The sequence below is a fragment of the Vombatus ursinus genome, unplaced genomic scaffold, assembly GCF_900497805.2.
Source record: "Vombatus ursinus unplaced genomic scaffold, bare-nosed wombat genome assembly UNPS02014890.1, whole genome shotgun sequence".
In the NCBI taxonomy this organism is placed as follows: Eukaryota; Metazoa; Chordata; class Mammalia; order Diprotodontia; family Vombatidae; genus Vombatus; species Vombatus ursinus.
Window position 1 is genome coordinate 1,088,280 of NW_020954668.1, and position 16,641 is coordinate 1,104,920.

A 16,641-nucleotide genomic window follows, 5' to 3' on the forward strand; every position below is an offset into this window, starting at 1 on the left:
AATGAAAATTATAAAGGTTAAAGCCCAAAGACATCTTTTAAAGAATTAAAAAGGCCTGAGAAATTCTGTTCTTCTGCTCTTATCTTTTGATCTGCTCTTTTTCTAACCATGATTAGAGAATTTACAGGTCAATTCTATAACTAATTTCTATACTGATAATCAATGTAAAACCCTAACAGCATCAATTAGATCACATACAATTATTATAATGTGCCTTCACTTTAATGAGATAGAATTTTTTTTCTTTACCTATCTCTGAAAAACACACAACAAAAAAGACAACCATGACTGATTATCTTGTATAGTTTGTCCATCCTCTCCAGCACTGGCTGCAACTTCTCTTATATTGCCCCGCTTCAGACTGGGTCTTGGAAGGAAGTTAGAATATCCCCTTTAGCCTGTTCCTTTCACTTTCATCCTTTGTTTCCATCCCTCCCTCCTCTTATCTGAAGTTCACTTTCCAAATTTGACACAGTATGGAACATGCTGGCTCTAATTATTTTCCCAAATTTCTTACCTCTTTGTCTTTTTGTCACTTAACAGGTCACTCAGCTGATTGGTTACATTATAAATTTGTAATCTCAACTGAGCCCTCACTGCAATAAGGCAATCCTTTTATTTCTCTGATTCTCTATACTATTTTACCACAAAGGCTGTTCTAAATCTTCCCAAGTCTCCTTCCCTCCCTGAGTCAGCCAAGGATGTGACCTTACTGAGAAAACAGATATGGCTCACCATGAGCTCCTTCCTTTCCATTTTGATACATCAAAAACCCCTTGTCATTACCATCCATTCTTTCCTTTTCTCCAGCCTAAGGTCAATTTCTCTGTGTCCTTGAGCCCATTCTCTTCCACTTTATATAGCAAACTGCTCTCTGTCAATGATTTGATCTTTTTCTAATCTCATACCTAAGGCAATTTATCTTTAAAAAGCTTCACTAAACCTTACCAACCCCTCAAACTGTAATCCTAGAACTCTCTTTCCTTTCTCAGCCAATCTCCTAGAAAAAGCTGTATAAAATCTCTGCCTCCACTTCCTCTCCTCATTTATTCTTCAACCCTTTTTAATCTGTCTTCAATTCTCATCATTCAACTGAAATTGTTCTTTCCCAAGTCACTAATGATTTCTTTTTTATAGCATATTGTGTAATTACATGTAAGCACAGTTTTCAACATGCATTTTTGTAAGATTTTGAGTTCCAAATTATTTTCTCCCCCCTCCCCAAGATGGCATGCAATCTGATATAGGCTATCTATGTACAATTCTATTGGATATATTTCCACATTAGTCATGTTGTGAAGGATAAATCAGAACAAAAGAGAAAAACCACGAGAACTGTATTTCCCTTCATTCTATTGCCCCCTCCGTTTATTCTATTCTCTCTTTTACCCTATCCCTCCTCAAAAGTGTTTTGCTTCTGACTATCCTCTCCCTCAATCTGCCCTCCCTTCCATTACCCCTCCCCCTTCTTTTATTCTTTTCCCTTTCTACTTTCCTATAGGGTAAGACAGGTTTCTATACCCAATTGCGTGTGCATGTTATTCCCTCTTTGAACCAATTCTGATGACAGTAAGTTTGACCTACTTCCTCTCACCTCTCCCCTCTTCCCTTCCACTATAAAAGGTTTATCTGGCCTCTTTTATGAGATAATTTATCCCCATTCTACCTCTCCCTTTCTTCTAACTCTCCCTTTCTCTTTCTCCTACTACATTCCTCTCTCAATGCTTAATTTTATTTTTTAGGTATCATTCCTTCATATTCAACTCACACCTGTGGCCTCTGTCTATATATACTCCTTCTAGCTACCCACATACTCTGGTCTTTTCATTAAGAATGCTTGAAAGCCCTCTCCCTCACTGAATGTCCATTTTTTCCCCTGAAGTATTATACTGTTTTGCTGAGTAGGCGATTCTTGTTTATAATACTATCTCCTTTGCCCTCTGGAATATCATATGCCAAGTCCTCTAATCCTTTACTGTTAGAAGCCGCTAAATCTTGTCTGAGGCTCCACCATACTTGAACTGTTTCTTTCTGGCTAATTGCAATATTTTCTTCTTGACCTGAGAATTCTGGAATTTGGCCATAATATTCCTAGGAGTTTTCCTTTTGGGATCTCTTTCAGGGGATGATCAGTGGATTCTTTTAATTTCTATTTTACCCTCTGGTTCTATTATCTCAGGGCAGTTTTCCTTGAGAATTTCTTGAAAGATGGTATCTAGGCTTGTTTTTTGATCATGGCTTTCAAGCAGTCCAATAATTTTTAAATTATCTCTCCTAGATCTATTTTCCAGGTCAGTTATTTTGCCAATGAGACATTTCACATTGTCTTCTATTTTCTCATTCTTTTGGTTTTGTTTCTTGATTTCTCATAAAGTCATTAGCTTTCATTTGCTTCATTCTAATTTTTAAAGAATTATTTTCTTCAGTGAGCTTTTAGACCTCCTTTTCCACTTGGCTAATTCTGCTTTTTGTTGTTGTTGTTTGTTTGCTTGTTTTTTTTGCTTTTTGGTGAGGCAATCGGGGTTAAGTGATTTGCCCAGGGTCACACAGTTAATAAATGTCAAGTGTCTGAGGCCAAATTTGAACTCAGGTCCCCCTGACTCCAAGGCCATAGTTTTATCCACTGCATCACCTAGCTGCCTGGCTAATTCTGCTTTATAAGGCATTCTTCTCCTCACTAGCTATTTTGGACATCTTTTACCATTTGCCCTCATCTGTTTTTTAAGCTGTTACTTTCTTCAGTATTTTCCTCAAGCTGTTGACTTGTTTTTCATGATTTTATTGCATCACTCTCATTTCTCTTCCCAATGTTTCCTCTACCTCTTTTACCTGATTTTCAAAATCCTTTTTGAGCTTTTCCATGACCTCATACCAATTCATATTTTTCTTGAGCCTCTGGATGTAGGAGCTTTGACTGTGTTGTCTTCTTCTGAGTGTGTGTTTTGATCTTCACTGTCACCATAATAACTCTCTAGAGTCAGAATTTTTTCTGTTGTTTGCTCATTTTCCCAGCTTATTACTTGTCTTTTAACTGTTTGTTAAAGTAGGGCTCTGCTCCCAGGGTGGAGGGTGCACTGTCCCAAGCTTTAGGGGTTTTGTGCAGCTGTTTTCAGAGATACTTCTAGGGACCTGTAAGTTTTCAGTTCTTCCAAAGCGGTATGATCTAAGGAGAGGTGTTTACTGCTCTCCTGGTCTACACTCTGGTCTGTGAGTGACCATAAGTCCTCTTTTCTTTCCTGAAACTGTGAGGAGAGTCCCTCTTCCACTGTGGCCACAAACTCTGCTATGATAGTGCTCCTCCTCTCACTGTGATTGCCACCCAGTACTGCAACCCAGATCAGAGTATGGGCAAAGTAACAGAATCCTGCCTCAATGCCATCAAAAAGATCATTGTGATCTCATTCTGACTAGTCTGTTCAACCTCCTTACTGTCTATTTGCTGAGAGCTCCAGAAGCAGCTGCTGCTATTGGTGATTCAGTCACTCCCAAGGCCTGCTCCTGATTTGCACTGGCTGGGGCTATGCTGGGGTGGCCTGCACTGCACTCTCACCCAGGTACAAGAGACCTTTTCTGCTAACCTTCTAAGCTGTCTTTGGTGTCTGTGGGCTGAGAGTTCTAGAAACTGCCACTGCTGTCAGTGATTCAGTTGTCCAGGATCTTGCTCCAAGTTTGCTGGGGCCAGGTCTGTGCTAGAATGTGTTCTTCTCTCACCCTGGTGCAACATAACTTTCTTGCCGACCTTCCAAATTGTCTTTGGCTGGAAATTTGTTTCACTTCATCTTTTTGTGGATTCCCCTGCTATATAATTTATTTAGAGTCATTTTTTTAAAGGTATTTGGAGAGGTTTGGGGGAGAGCTCAGGTGACTCCCTGCCTTTACTCTGCCATTGTGGCTCTGCCCCACTTCACTAGTGATTACTTAAATGAACGTCAAATCTGATGGGCTTTTCTCAAACCTCATCCTTCTTACCCCTTGGAAGTTGCTTGACACTGTTGACCACCCCTTTCCTCAAGGATAATCTCTTCTTTGGGTTTTTGTTGGCACTACTCTCTCTCCATGTTTTCTTCTTACCTGGCCATTTTTACTTAGTCTATTTTACTGAATCATCATCCATACTAAATTCTTTAACTGGCTACATCTCAAGCCTCTATCTTGGGCACTCTTTTGTTTCACTTTCTAAGGTGGTGAAATTATTAGCTCCCATGGCTTTAATTATTCAAATATAAGTGATTCCCAGACCTACATATCCTAAAGCTCTAGTACCACACCACCAATTGCCTATTAAACATTTCAAAATTGGTGTCTCATAAACATCTCAAACACATTGTCTCCAAAATAGAACTCATTAGCTTTCTCCCTCCACCCACCATCAGTCCACTCCCTTTCCTAAACTTCCCTGATTTCTCTTTAAGGTATCGCCATTTTTCTATTCTTCACAACCTTGGCATCATCACTGACTCCTCATTGTCCTTCGTCTCAGCTATTCAATCCAATGCCACATGTTGCTATATATATCTCCACATGATTTTTCACATATGTCTCCTTCTCACTGGTCACACAGCTACCACTTTAGTTCAGGCCCTTATTATTTCTTGTTTGAATTAATCCAGTTTTTTTCTAACTGTTCTCCCTACCTCAAGTCTTCCTCCATACAACTACTGAAGTGATTTTCCTCTAATCATATCACTTTCCTTAATAAAATATCCATACTTCCTTCAAGACTCAGCTCAAATTCCACCTACTAAAAGCTTTTCCTGATCTCTTCAGTTGTTAGGGCTATGCCTCTCAAAATTACAATGTATTTATTCTGCATGTGCTTATGTATGTATATGTTGTCTGTTTCGATAGAATGAAAGCTACCTGAATCCTTGTATCCCCTATACCTAGCAGTAAGTGCTTAATAATTTAATGTGTATCTATGTGTATATGTAAATACACCCATAAAGCAGGGGTTTCAAATTTTTTTAAAGGGGCACATCTGGTCAATTTTAGTGCCAGCTTCCATCATCAATTCAAACAGTGAGAGTTTCCTTTTTTGTGTGTCCCCTATTCTTCTAAAAAGCTGCTGAGTATAGGCCCTATATGGTATAATTTTACCCAGGAAGTGGATGTTTATCACCTCAATGAAGGTATGCATAGGAAATGGAAATAAAACTTTATTAGGGAAAAATAATTTGTATCTTCCATTCAACTGGGATGTTAAATGAACTGAGGGAATTTGTTCACCTCAAAGATAAAAATTTAACTTGGAGATAGATTTTAAAGTACAAGAGATTGCCTCTGATAACATGACATACTTGTTCTAGGCTATGATCTGATTCATTACTAAACTAATATTTTAAACAAAAAAATTCACTTAGATGCTTCTTCTAAAGGAAAACATACCTTTCTGCTAAAAGAGAATATGACTGTTCTGAAAATTCCATCACCTTAATGTAGCTGTTAGAATGTGCCTAGAGGGAAATGGCCTGAGGTAAAGTTATTAAAACTTTTTAAAATCAAACAAAAATTTAGCAATCAGACATCATTATCACAAGAATTACAAAATTACAAAAATATCACAAACATTATCACAGAAGTATGGTCTGATTGTACATTTCATTTGTAATTTAGGTATTTTTATCTTAAAACGCTAAAAATTTTTGTTTTCAAGTGAATAGGTGTATTTAATAGGTGTACTTAAATTATAGCATTAATTATAGTAACTACTTAAAAACAGCATACACTGCATTTGAAAGACAGGTGAAGATTATTAGGTAAAAACTGTTGTTGGAAAAGTGATCTCTGAAGCAAATCCCAGAAACCATTATGAGTATAGGGAAAAATTCTGAAATAAATCTGAAGCATAATTTCTGCCCAAATCTTACAATTCTATAGCAAAGTCACGTTTTAAACACTTTGCAGTCAAGACATTTGAGAAGCCAAGTGTAACAACATATGAACTAACATTAGTGTAAAAACAGATTTACCATATTTGCTGGTACTTAGGGTGCACTGCGCTTAATCAGATGAAATCCAACTTTCTCCCAAGACCATATTTTTTTCTTCTTGTGCCTAAGACAGTCACATTTGGAGCTGCATTTAAGGCTTAAACAGTGGCAAATATGTTAAATACTCTAATATCTTTATGAATTGGAATTTACTTCTCAAAAATCCAAAAATTAAAAGAGAATTTTCAAAAGCAACTGGAGTCATCAGTTATAATAGTAATATGTGTAAATCTAATTTGTGAAATAGTTAATTTCTGAGATCAATCAACAAAAGGGAAGTGATTTTATCCGTATTTACTGACCCTTAGCTTCATACAAAAACAAAGTCTCAAGATGAGCCCTTTGTGCCCTTTACATGATTCTGAGGGGTTGTGGTATTTAATACTCCACTTCCACGTAATTTACCACAAATCCACATTTAACTTGTAAAATTTCTTATCTAACCTAGATAAGATCAAAGTTTCCTTTCATCCGTGTGCATTTTTTTTTCATCTTTTGGAAATAGCAAACAATAGAGTTTGCTTTTTTTTTTTAATAAACCTTAGTTTCTAGAATATCAGGGCATTAGAGTATGTAACTTTATCAGGCAATAGCAAAAATGTCCTAAAATAGTGGAACTAATCAAGAAGTACAATTCCTTTTGTTTTTAAGAAATTCTCTGCCTTCCAAGATTAGCATTGTACATAAATTTACAAGTCAAACATGATACTGAAGGTAGGTTTTATCAGACTTCCATGTTACTCATTATCCAGTATGGCAAAGATGAATTAAAGATTTTACCTATCCTTCCACTCTGAACTTGCTCTTAAATAGGCACTTAGAAAGATAAGGAATACCCAGGCATCAATAGGCAAGGGTTCAACTAGATGTCTTTGGAGGTACCTACCAGTTATTATTTTATATGATGAAATAAAATTGAAATTGAAAGTTCTGCCTCAAGAGATATTCAATAATTACAGAAGAATTAAGATTTTATTTAGTTTATTGATAAATTTTAAATAACTCATTTTAGCCCATTTACATACTGCTCTTGTATGCATTTAATTGTGCTGTATCAATCAATTCCATCATCTGGGAAATTGGGGCATTCTTTCAGACAACTAAGTTGAAGATGGGAGTACAAAAAAGAGTAGACTTGAAGAATTTATTATAGTTGAATACTGTTAATGATTTCTGGTTGTCCTACCCTGATTATTGATTTGGAAAAAAGAAGAAGGAGGTGAGTTCATTTCTAGGTTCTCTTACTATTAGAAATGACTCATTTCCTAATAAATCTTCCCTGAATTTGTTGATACTGAATCCTGAAGGAAAATATTAATAGAGCAAATTCCATCAGAGTACATGGAAAAGGTCAGGAAATTAAGTTTTAAGATTCTAAATAAATAGCCTGGATTTAGGTTAATTCATAAACAGGAAAAAAGAACTCCTTTTAAAAAAGCTAATTTTCACCAAATTAGTAATGCTACATTGAGCACCACTTACTATACCATAAATTGTGTTAGGATTTGGATTTTCATGAATGGAGCAACCTTTGCTGCAACACTAGAATGGAGGAAAAGATAGTATTGCTACCACGAGAAGAAAATAGCGACATAGGAAAAGTTTTCCATAATGATCAACATATATTCATTCTTCTCATGGAGGGAGCAGAACTACAGGGGCCTAGCCTGTCTTTTAACCCCTTGCCTAGCAAGGCAATGTCACCAAAGTATAACTCCTTTTCCATTAGAACTGGGGACTACATCCAGGACAGTATCTTGCACAACCAAATTTTCAATCCTTCATTTTCATCTTCCATTATATTCCTTTACAAGAGCAATTAGGAAAGAACAAGATGGTTCATAGGTAGGTCTCTACATAAAAATGTCTTGCATCACCTTCCCCTTTAGTATCACTTTTCCAGATCAAGGGATGTGAATTTTACAAAAAGAAACCCAGATGCGAGAGAGGAGACAGTGGTGATTAGCTCTTTTGAAATTTGGAAAGGGAACTTAATGGATGTGTTGTCATGATGAATTTCCAAGCAGTACTATTATCCTATCTCAAACATTATTTTCTTCATCTAAAGCTGCTAAACAATCAGTAATTAAATGTTATCTCCACTCCCAAATTAAAATCAAATATATGAAAATAAAATCAAACATTTGGTACTTTTCTTGTGGACACAATTGTTACTGTTTTGTATTGTATAAGTATTTTAAATAGGATCTCTTAAAAAAACAAACTATCTTAACCTCAGAACAAGGTGAATGAATTAGTGCACCTGGAGAACTGGAACAAATATCACTCTTCTGAAGAATACAAGGCTCCTCAAATACCATATCAATGAGATGAGTTATGGAGCAAGTATTTTTACAGTTTTATAAAGGAGAAAATGAGAGATTACTTGATTTACCCAGCAAGGTCTCTGAGTGAATTGATAGCAGATCTAATACTAGAGAAGTCTCTTGACTTCTCACCTAATGTTTTGCCCACGTAATAAATTGCTTCCCAGATTGTACTCTATTAACTACCTTGATTAGGTTACAGGCAGATAGCAAAATAATAAGCCTCATTTTGCTCAAAATGTTTGCTTACCTTATCTGAGGACAGCATATCCCTTAAGATTTTTCAGATGAAAAAAAAAACAAACAGGCAGATGCCCACTCCCTTTTAATCCAAGGATTACTACCATGAAACTTGTTCTCAAATATTCAGCCAGGTAGGATTTTTCTTTTTACCAATTTGCCCTCTTTCCAAATCCAAATCCAGCCTTGTTGAGCTCACCAGCTTCATATACAAAACCCCTCACACACAGTGTTAGTAAAACTAATTTCCACCGACCCTGGTTATGGACGTCGTTCTTACTATCGATCTCCGCTGTTTCTTTGGCTTCCCCACATCATACTCATCATCGTCCAAATCCTACAGAAACACAGAAGCCAATGACATAAAATTGCTTGTTTTACTCAAAGTCCTCATCATTAAAAACAATACTGTAAAAAATAAACTGGGATCTATGCTACTATGTGGAGTGAATTTAATGCAAATTTTGAGTTTCAAGTTTCCTAGGTAAGCAAGAATGTTGGAAAAACACTCAGAGATCATTCATCTCTTGACAGAGAATCATGGGGAGTTTGTACACATTATTCACCAAACAGCAAGGCAACAGACAAATTAAATATCAGGTGATAATGTGGTACATTGGAAAAAAGCATCAGTTCAGGAGTCAGTGGACCTGGGCTCAAATATAGCCCCCAATTCCTAACTATTTGGGTGATCTTTGGCAAATCAGTTAACTTCTTTGAGGCTCAGTGTTCTAATTCATAATATGAATGAGTTGGATTAAATGGCCTCTGAAAACCTTTCTGGATATACATATATGATCCTAAGATAATCAACTTAAAGAAATTTGTTATTTTAGGAAAGTCCCAAATCTTGCTTACTGTGCACAACAGGAAGAATTTTCAGAGTGAATTGTTAAAATAAGACCTTCAGAATTCAGTGCCATTTAAGGGACATGTCACTTCAAAGTGGTCTGATGATGCAAATTATTACTGATAGGATGAATGGAAAACATATGGAATTAAAAGTGTAGTCTTTGGTGGAATGAAGTTCTATTTATCCAGATGGCTGGCATGGCTACTAGTAGCTCCCATCTAATACCAACAGACACTAAGCTTTTCAGTTCCTTTAGGATATCATGTGTGCTTCCTTAAAGGGGTAAAGTGGAGATGGCAGAGTTAGAAATGTCTGTTATAATCAGAAGGAAAAAATGAGGTTCCTAAAAGACTCAAATTATACTATCTCCACTTATCAACTCACTCCCAAGGTGTCCACATTTTCATTATTTACCAGGCATTTAGAAAAAAGAACAGCAACTCACTGTCAGGTACTTAGTAGTTATGTGACCCTGAACAACTCATTTAACATTGTGAAGCCTCATTTATCAATTAAAGATATATGACTTCACTCCTAAAACTACTGTGAGAAAAATTCTTTTGTAAACCTTAATTTGGAGTTAGTATCAAAGATTGGATGGTGACAGAAAGCCAAAAAAAAAAAAAGGCAAGTGAAAGAGGCCTTTACATGTTATCTGGCCTTTGGCAGATGGTGAAAGGTAAAGGGTGAAGAAGGGTGAAACTCAGACAAAGCCCCATTCAGTTCCTGATGTGTAGTAGACATCATAGAAACCTTTCTGGATCACATGTCTAGGACTACTATGAACCTTAGTATACATAACAACTTCACCAAGTTTAAGTGAAACTTCAAAATCAATTTGCATCATCCTTGTCTATAGTAATAGTTCTCAAACATATGTTGGCCAACACTTGAACAAGGCAAAACATTCCACAGAGCACCCATTTCTTTGTGAGTTTCTTTAATACTGGCCTAAGAGCTCACAAGAACTAAGGGGAAAATGGTACTGTCTATAATTAGAAATGTTATAAATGAATTACTAAATTATGACAGATATATGAAGAAAGATATTAGACTTCAATACCTGAAGAGTGTGATTTCACCAGTTTGGTATTCCCTCTCCTGATATAGGTCACAACCCTTCTATGCCTTATTGTCTAATTTATATGAGCTGCTGTGGCTGAAAAAAAAAAATCTCTCTCCTGGTTTTCATCTTTTCAGTGATGAGCCCCTCTGGAACTGGCTGGGCTGCCCCTCAGCTGACAGAGACACAGTCTGGACCCACACTCTCCAGCTCAGTTGCATAAGCTACAACCTGGGCTGCTCTGCTTTAGTCTTTTTTGGGGGGGGGGAGTTTTGGGGTGTTGGGCAATGGGGGTTAAGTGACTTGCCCAGGGTCACACAGCTAGTAAGTATCATGTGTCTGAGGCTGGATTTGAACTCAGGTCCTCCTGAATCCAGGGCCGGTGCTCTATCCACTGCCCCACCTAGCTGCCCCCTCACTCTAACCTTTAATAGCCTAAGACATCAGTAGAAGACTGAAGATGAAGAAGTATTTCAGGAGATAATATTTAGTATCGTAGAAATATTAATACCATAAGAAAACAGTTTTGGAACTTATGGTGATTTCTGGGATTTTATTTAAAAAACCACTGAAAGCCACACACAGAGCAACACAATATTCAACACTCATTTATTCTGTCTTATATACTACTACTGCTACTCCTACTGCCTTTTACCCAAGGATCTCAAGGTGTTTGATAATTATATCATTTATCATCACAGAATCTCTATGATCATTCAAAAAATAAAGATCACATGAAAAATAAGGAGGCTAAATAAGCAAACAAAAAATTTCTAGGATTTCATAAGTAAGTTAGTGGCAGAATCATGTTTAGAATCCAGTTCATTCCCCAAAATGATTACTTCCTCAGAATCTCATCTATCTACCTGAGTCAAACCCCTCAACTCGAAAACAGAGCAAAACTTTCCAGAATTTGGGGGCTTCCTGAGAAGAAGACTAAGAAGGAAAAGAAGATAAGAAGTAGTCAAGATTCCTTGACAAATATGGGACAACTAATATAGAATACAATTTGATATCTCAAGACAAATAATTATAATAATAATAATGGAAGTTGATATTTATAAATCATTTTATAGTTTAGGAAGCACTTCACATAAGCTGATTCTTTTGATAGTTTCTACAGAAAATGGCATTATGCCATGATCTAATCCACAGATTTCTGGCTACTCTTTTATTATTTGTTTTTCAACATATTGTTGCAATTAAATAATTTGTTAGGATGGAATCAATTATCTGACACCAAATCTTTTCCATGCCAGAATACATAGTAACTTCTGGCACATCACAGGGTGAAGTACCTGTCCCTGGACAGCATCATCACTGGCTTCCTGTTCTGAAGAAAAGCTCTCATATTCTTCCTCAGAATAATTATCTGTGAATCAAGAAAGACAACAATGAGTATCTGAGATTCTTCTTTAGTAACACTGTTCACGTGTGTAGTGGTTTTAAGGCTAACTTCCTAAAAGTTGTAAATACAACAAAGACAGTATACTTCCTCCAAAACAGACATTATTGAACAAGACATAAAAGCTATTTACTGAACAACACTTGTTGCACAGGGTAAACAGAGAAATTCTTTAACAACAAATCTTGTTTACAAACCAAGTGAATCTACATTCATACTTGGTGATTTCAATGTAAAAGTAAGAAAAGGAGAGAGGCTGGTAAAATATATGTTTGAATATATGGTTCAGTATTAAGAAATTAGTTTATCAAAAGTTTATTGAAAAAGATTATTGAGAAGTCCCTTATCTATATACAATACTTTTTTGAAAGAAGAGTCAGAAGATACTTTAAATGGCAAATATTGAACATTACCAGAAAAAAAAAACTACCTAACACTTAAAGAAGTTGAAAGAAAGTTATTGATAGTGTAGATAGATCACATTTGATAACTGAATTTCCTTATATCCATGTGTCTTATTTTGTGTACTTCTATTTGTTAAATGAAGTCCCATCTCCCAAATAGGCAAGAGAAGCTAATATCTAAGGAAGTAAAAAGAGGTTCAGTAGATGAAATTATGTATGTAGAGTTCATCAGATAATTGGATTTCATCTTATGTCTTACCTAGGTTTGTCAGCTAAAACTAAACCTTGCCCCACAAGTGGCATCACAGGACTCTGCATACAGGAGTACAGGGAAGGTTATAGAGAACAGTGGCAAGGTAAAAGTAGGAATGCAGACATCATTAGATAACATCTCATGTCCTTGCCTGCTCAACAAATTACCATCCAAGAAAGGACAGAAAAACTGCCATAGGGGGAGACACAGGAAAACATTTGAAGGTTAGTGGCAAAGTTGATTTCATTATACTTTCATCTTACAAACAGGTAGCCCAAAAAGTGGCCACAAGGGTTAGTCAAGAGAGCTACCAAAAATAAGACAAAGAACTATGGAATTTGCTTCAAGCAAATACAGTATGAGGGAAAAGATAATTTTTCTTTGACATAAAGAATATGTATGGTATGTTTGTGTTTCAGTCATACCATGAAACACCCACATATGTACAATGTGGAAGTAGGTCTTCATCCTAGAGGATAAATGGGATAAGGCTAGAATAATATATTTCTACTCTTTTATTATCAGGATAATGAAATGTTCTTTGAAAGAATGGAAGAAAGGCTTACATGAGAAAATGAATAATGAAAAGGCAGAGAGTAACGTTCTAGTGCAGTAGATAGAGCTACGGCCTTGAAGTCTGAACTAGTCACAAGCTCTCAGGGTTATATGTAATTTGCTATTATAAGTTGCAGGGAAACGTGCTGAGCTGCATTGATACACTGAGTTTCCTCCTCTAGAAATTCCCTACACAAATAAAATCATCACAGATTAACACATTTTGGAAAGAACTATTTATTTATTAACCAATTCTCTGCCAGAGTAAAAAATAATATCCTCTATGATCTGGCACAGCTTACCTTTCTAGAATTATCTCAGCATTATTTAAAAAAAAAAAAAAAGCAATGGACTTGGGAGTCAAAAGAACTGGGTTCAAATAAGAGGGAGAGTATTGCAGGTATTAAAGACACCAAGTGCAAATGTTTAGAGAAATGTAATGTGAGGAACCGCAAATAGGACAGAATGGCTGTACCACAAAGTACATGGAGGTGAAACTTAATGAGTTAAAGTCTGGAACAGCTGCTATGGTGAATAGGATAAACAATAAAAGAATAGTAAAAGGACTGCCTTGTAGTGAGGCCCCAGTTCAAATTAGATAAAATACATCTGTAGTGGATCCATGCAGCAGGCTTTTGTGATTTTCTTCTGCTCCTTTCAGCTGCATAAAAGTAGAACAAAAGAGGCATATACTGTGAGCTTCAAAGACTGGGGTTTGGAAAGACATGATCAGCAACAGAACAAGGGTCAAGGGAGGTAGAGGATAATGTGCAGCAGAGCTGGTATACAATGGGTCAAGGGTTGAAGGCCTGGGAAAGTACTGAGAAGTGAAAGGATTAGAAGACAAAGAAGAGAATTAGGGGTTCCTAAAGCATGGGCAAACAGAATGATTAAAGATTATCATTAGATAAAGGAATTTCAGAGTTCTTGAATACAGAAACAGGTGATTTAGAGGTGATAGCAAGATCAAAAATATGATCAACCCTTCACAGAGCTGAACAGTAGGGCACAGGAGCTGAATAGACTGAGGGACTGGGAGGTTTGGGTATTAAAAAAAAAAAATCAACATTTATGCTGAAGTCCTCTAATATGAAGGTAGGAGCTGAGATGGAGAAAGAGACTATAAGCCAGTCACTAAACACATTTAGTTCTCAAAAAGGACAGAGAGAAAGTCAATTTGACTAAAGTCAGAATGTATGGGAGGAGTCATGTTGAGTGAGCCTTAGAAAGATAGATTAAAGGCAGGTTATGAAGGGTATAAGAGGGGAGAGTTCTTTATTCCACTCAACTCCCATGACCTATTTCTCCTCCACTTGACCTTACTGACTGTGATGGTTACCCACAAGTGTTACACTTTCATCATTAAGAACTCTGAAATCACATTATCTGATCATAACCATGTATATCATTCCATCTTTCCCTATATCACAGCAGTCTGTGAATACCTAAAGAGGCCTATGGATAAATTTCAGAGGGTCTGTTAATGTATTTTTTAGACATTTTAACTACATTCCAATACAACTGTATTAAAATTTAACTGTATTTAGTTGTATTCAAAAACAATACTGTAAGAAAAACTCTTTAGGCATGACCACACTTCCAAAGGAGTCTGTGGCACAAAAAAAGGTAACTAGTTCTTCCTTCCTTCTCTATGTTCTATGCCTTCTCCCTCCTATTACTTGTCCTCACTGTAACCTCTAATGTCTATACCCCTCAGTACTTTCTTAAGTCATAAACCCCTGTTTTGGCTCCACTCTCTTCCCTTCCCAATCTTGATCCCTTCGTGAACCAATTCAGCTCATCACTATCTTCCACTTTTTTAATCCTTTGTCCTATTGTTGCATATGCCTTGCCAAACTCCAGCCTCAATCCTACTCATATGCCGTTTAAGTGATGCAGGAAATCATGCAACTATGTTGACTGGGTTCACTACAAATGTCAGTAATCCTTTTATTCCTCTCAATTGATTTTCTAACCCACTCAACACAATTACTGTTCCAAACCTCCTGTTGTCTCCTTAAGCTTCACTCTTTTAGCAGTGGACAATGCTTCATAACTCAAGGAAAAAAATAAGGCCATTTTTCTCCCTTCTCATCTCACTTCTCTCTGTCATCAACCCCCTACCTCTTCCTCCACTCCACGCTGATGGCTGCCCTTCTTGCTCTGCCAACCCTTGCAATGCACCCTCCTGATTTCTTTAGCAGATTGGTTCCTTTCTTCATGTTTATAAACATGGTCATGTCTCCCTTATCCTTAAAAAAACAAAAACAAAAAAAACAAAACTTCATTAAATCCTATCTTTCCTGCAAGCTACTCTTCTATCTCCTTTCTCTCCTTCATGACTAAAACTCCTTCAAAAAGCTGTTGACATTTGATGCCTCCATTTCCTTTCCTCTCACTGTCTTCTAAATACTGCTAATCTAGTTTCTTACCTTATAATTCAATTGAAACTACCCTCTACAAAGTTATCAATTAGAAGCAAAGAAATAGAGCAGTGAATAGAATGAATGTTGGACTTGGAGTCAGGAATACCTGAGTTTGAATCCTGCCTCAGACACTTATCCTGTGTGACCCTTGGCAAATCACTTCACCTCTCTCAACCTGTTTCTTCATCTGTAAAATGGTGACAATAATAGCGCCTATTTCTCAAGGTTGTTGTGAGGATCATAGCATCCTTACATATGTAAAATGCTTTGCAAACTTTAAAGCATTATGTAAATGCTACTTATCTCAACTGTCAAATCTAATGGCTTTTTCTCAACTCTTATCTTTCCTGATCTCTCTGCAACATTTGACACAAGGAATTACCTTTCATTAGATCCTTTTTCTTCTTTGGGTTTTCATGATATTGATCCCTCTTGGTTCTCTTCCTGACCACTCTTCTCAGTCAACTTTGATGATCATCATCCTTCTCATACTCTCTCACTGTGGGTGTTCCTCAAAGCTCTCTCCTGTGCTCCCTTCTCATTTCTTTATTTTGTCATTATTTTTTAAAGATGTTATTTTTATTTTCTATATATTTTAGAGTATTTTAAGATGGTAAAATGCAGTCTGTTGTAGAATATTACATACTTTTTAGAAAAATTAATAAACATTTATTAAATGCTTACTATATGAGAGGCACTATGCTATGTGCTGGGGTACAACAAAAGGCAAAAATAGTCTCTGCCTTAAGGAGGTTACAGCTAATTTTTTTTTCATATTCCTTACTTATTTGTAACATTTGTAATATTTATTTGTAACATCTTTTAAAATTCTGAGTTCCAGAGATTCTCTCCCTCCCTCCTATACCCCTCTCCCACCCTCTGAGAAGGCAAACAATATATCAATTATAATTGTGAAATCATGCAAAACATATTTCCTTATTAGCCATATCACAAAGAAAGCAAAATAAAAGAAAATAAAGTGAGAATTATACTTCAATTTGCACTCAAGAGTTCATCAGTTCTCTCTCTGGAAGTGTATAGTATTTTTTCATCATAGATCCTTTGGAATTGTCTTAGATCACTGTATAGATCAGAATAGACAAGTCTTTCACAGCTGATCAGCAT

At 36.3% G+C, this 16,641-nt stretch overlaps 1 protein-coding gene across 1 annotated transcript in view; it reads right to left on the reverse strand.

The window, feature by feature from the left end:
* Nucleotides 1-16,641, reverse strand: part of PACS2 (phosphofurin acidic cluster sorting protein 2) — a gene marked incomplete at its 5' end in the record, with an annotated part of 225,535 nt that overhangs the window by 140,840 nt on the left and 68,054 nt on the right. The window contains 2 exons of the mRNA XM_027842835.1: nucleotides 8,814-8,894; nucleotides 11,772-11,845. Of these exons, the coding sequence (XP_027698636.1) occupies nucleotides 8,814-8,894; nucleotides 11,772-11,845 (155 nt within the window). The remainder of the gene's footprint in view (nucleotides 1-8,813; nucleotides 8,895-11,771; nucleotides 11,846-16,641) is intronic.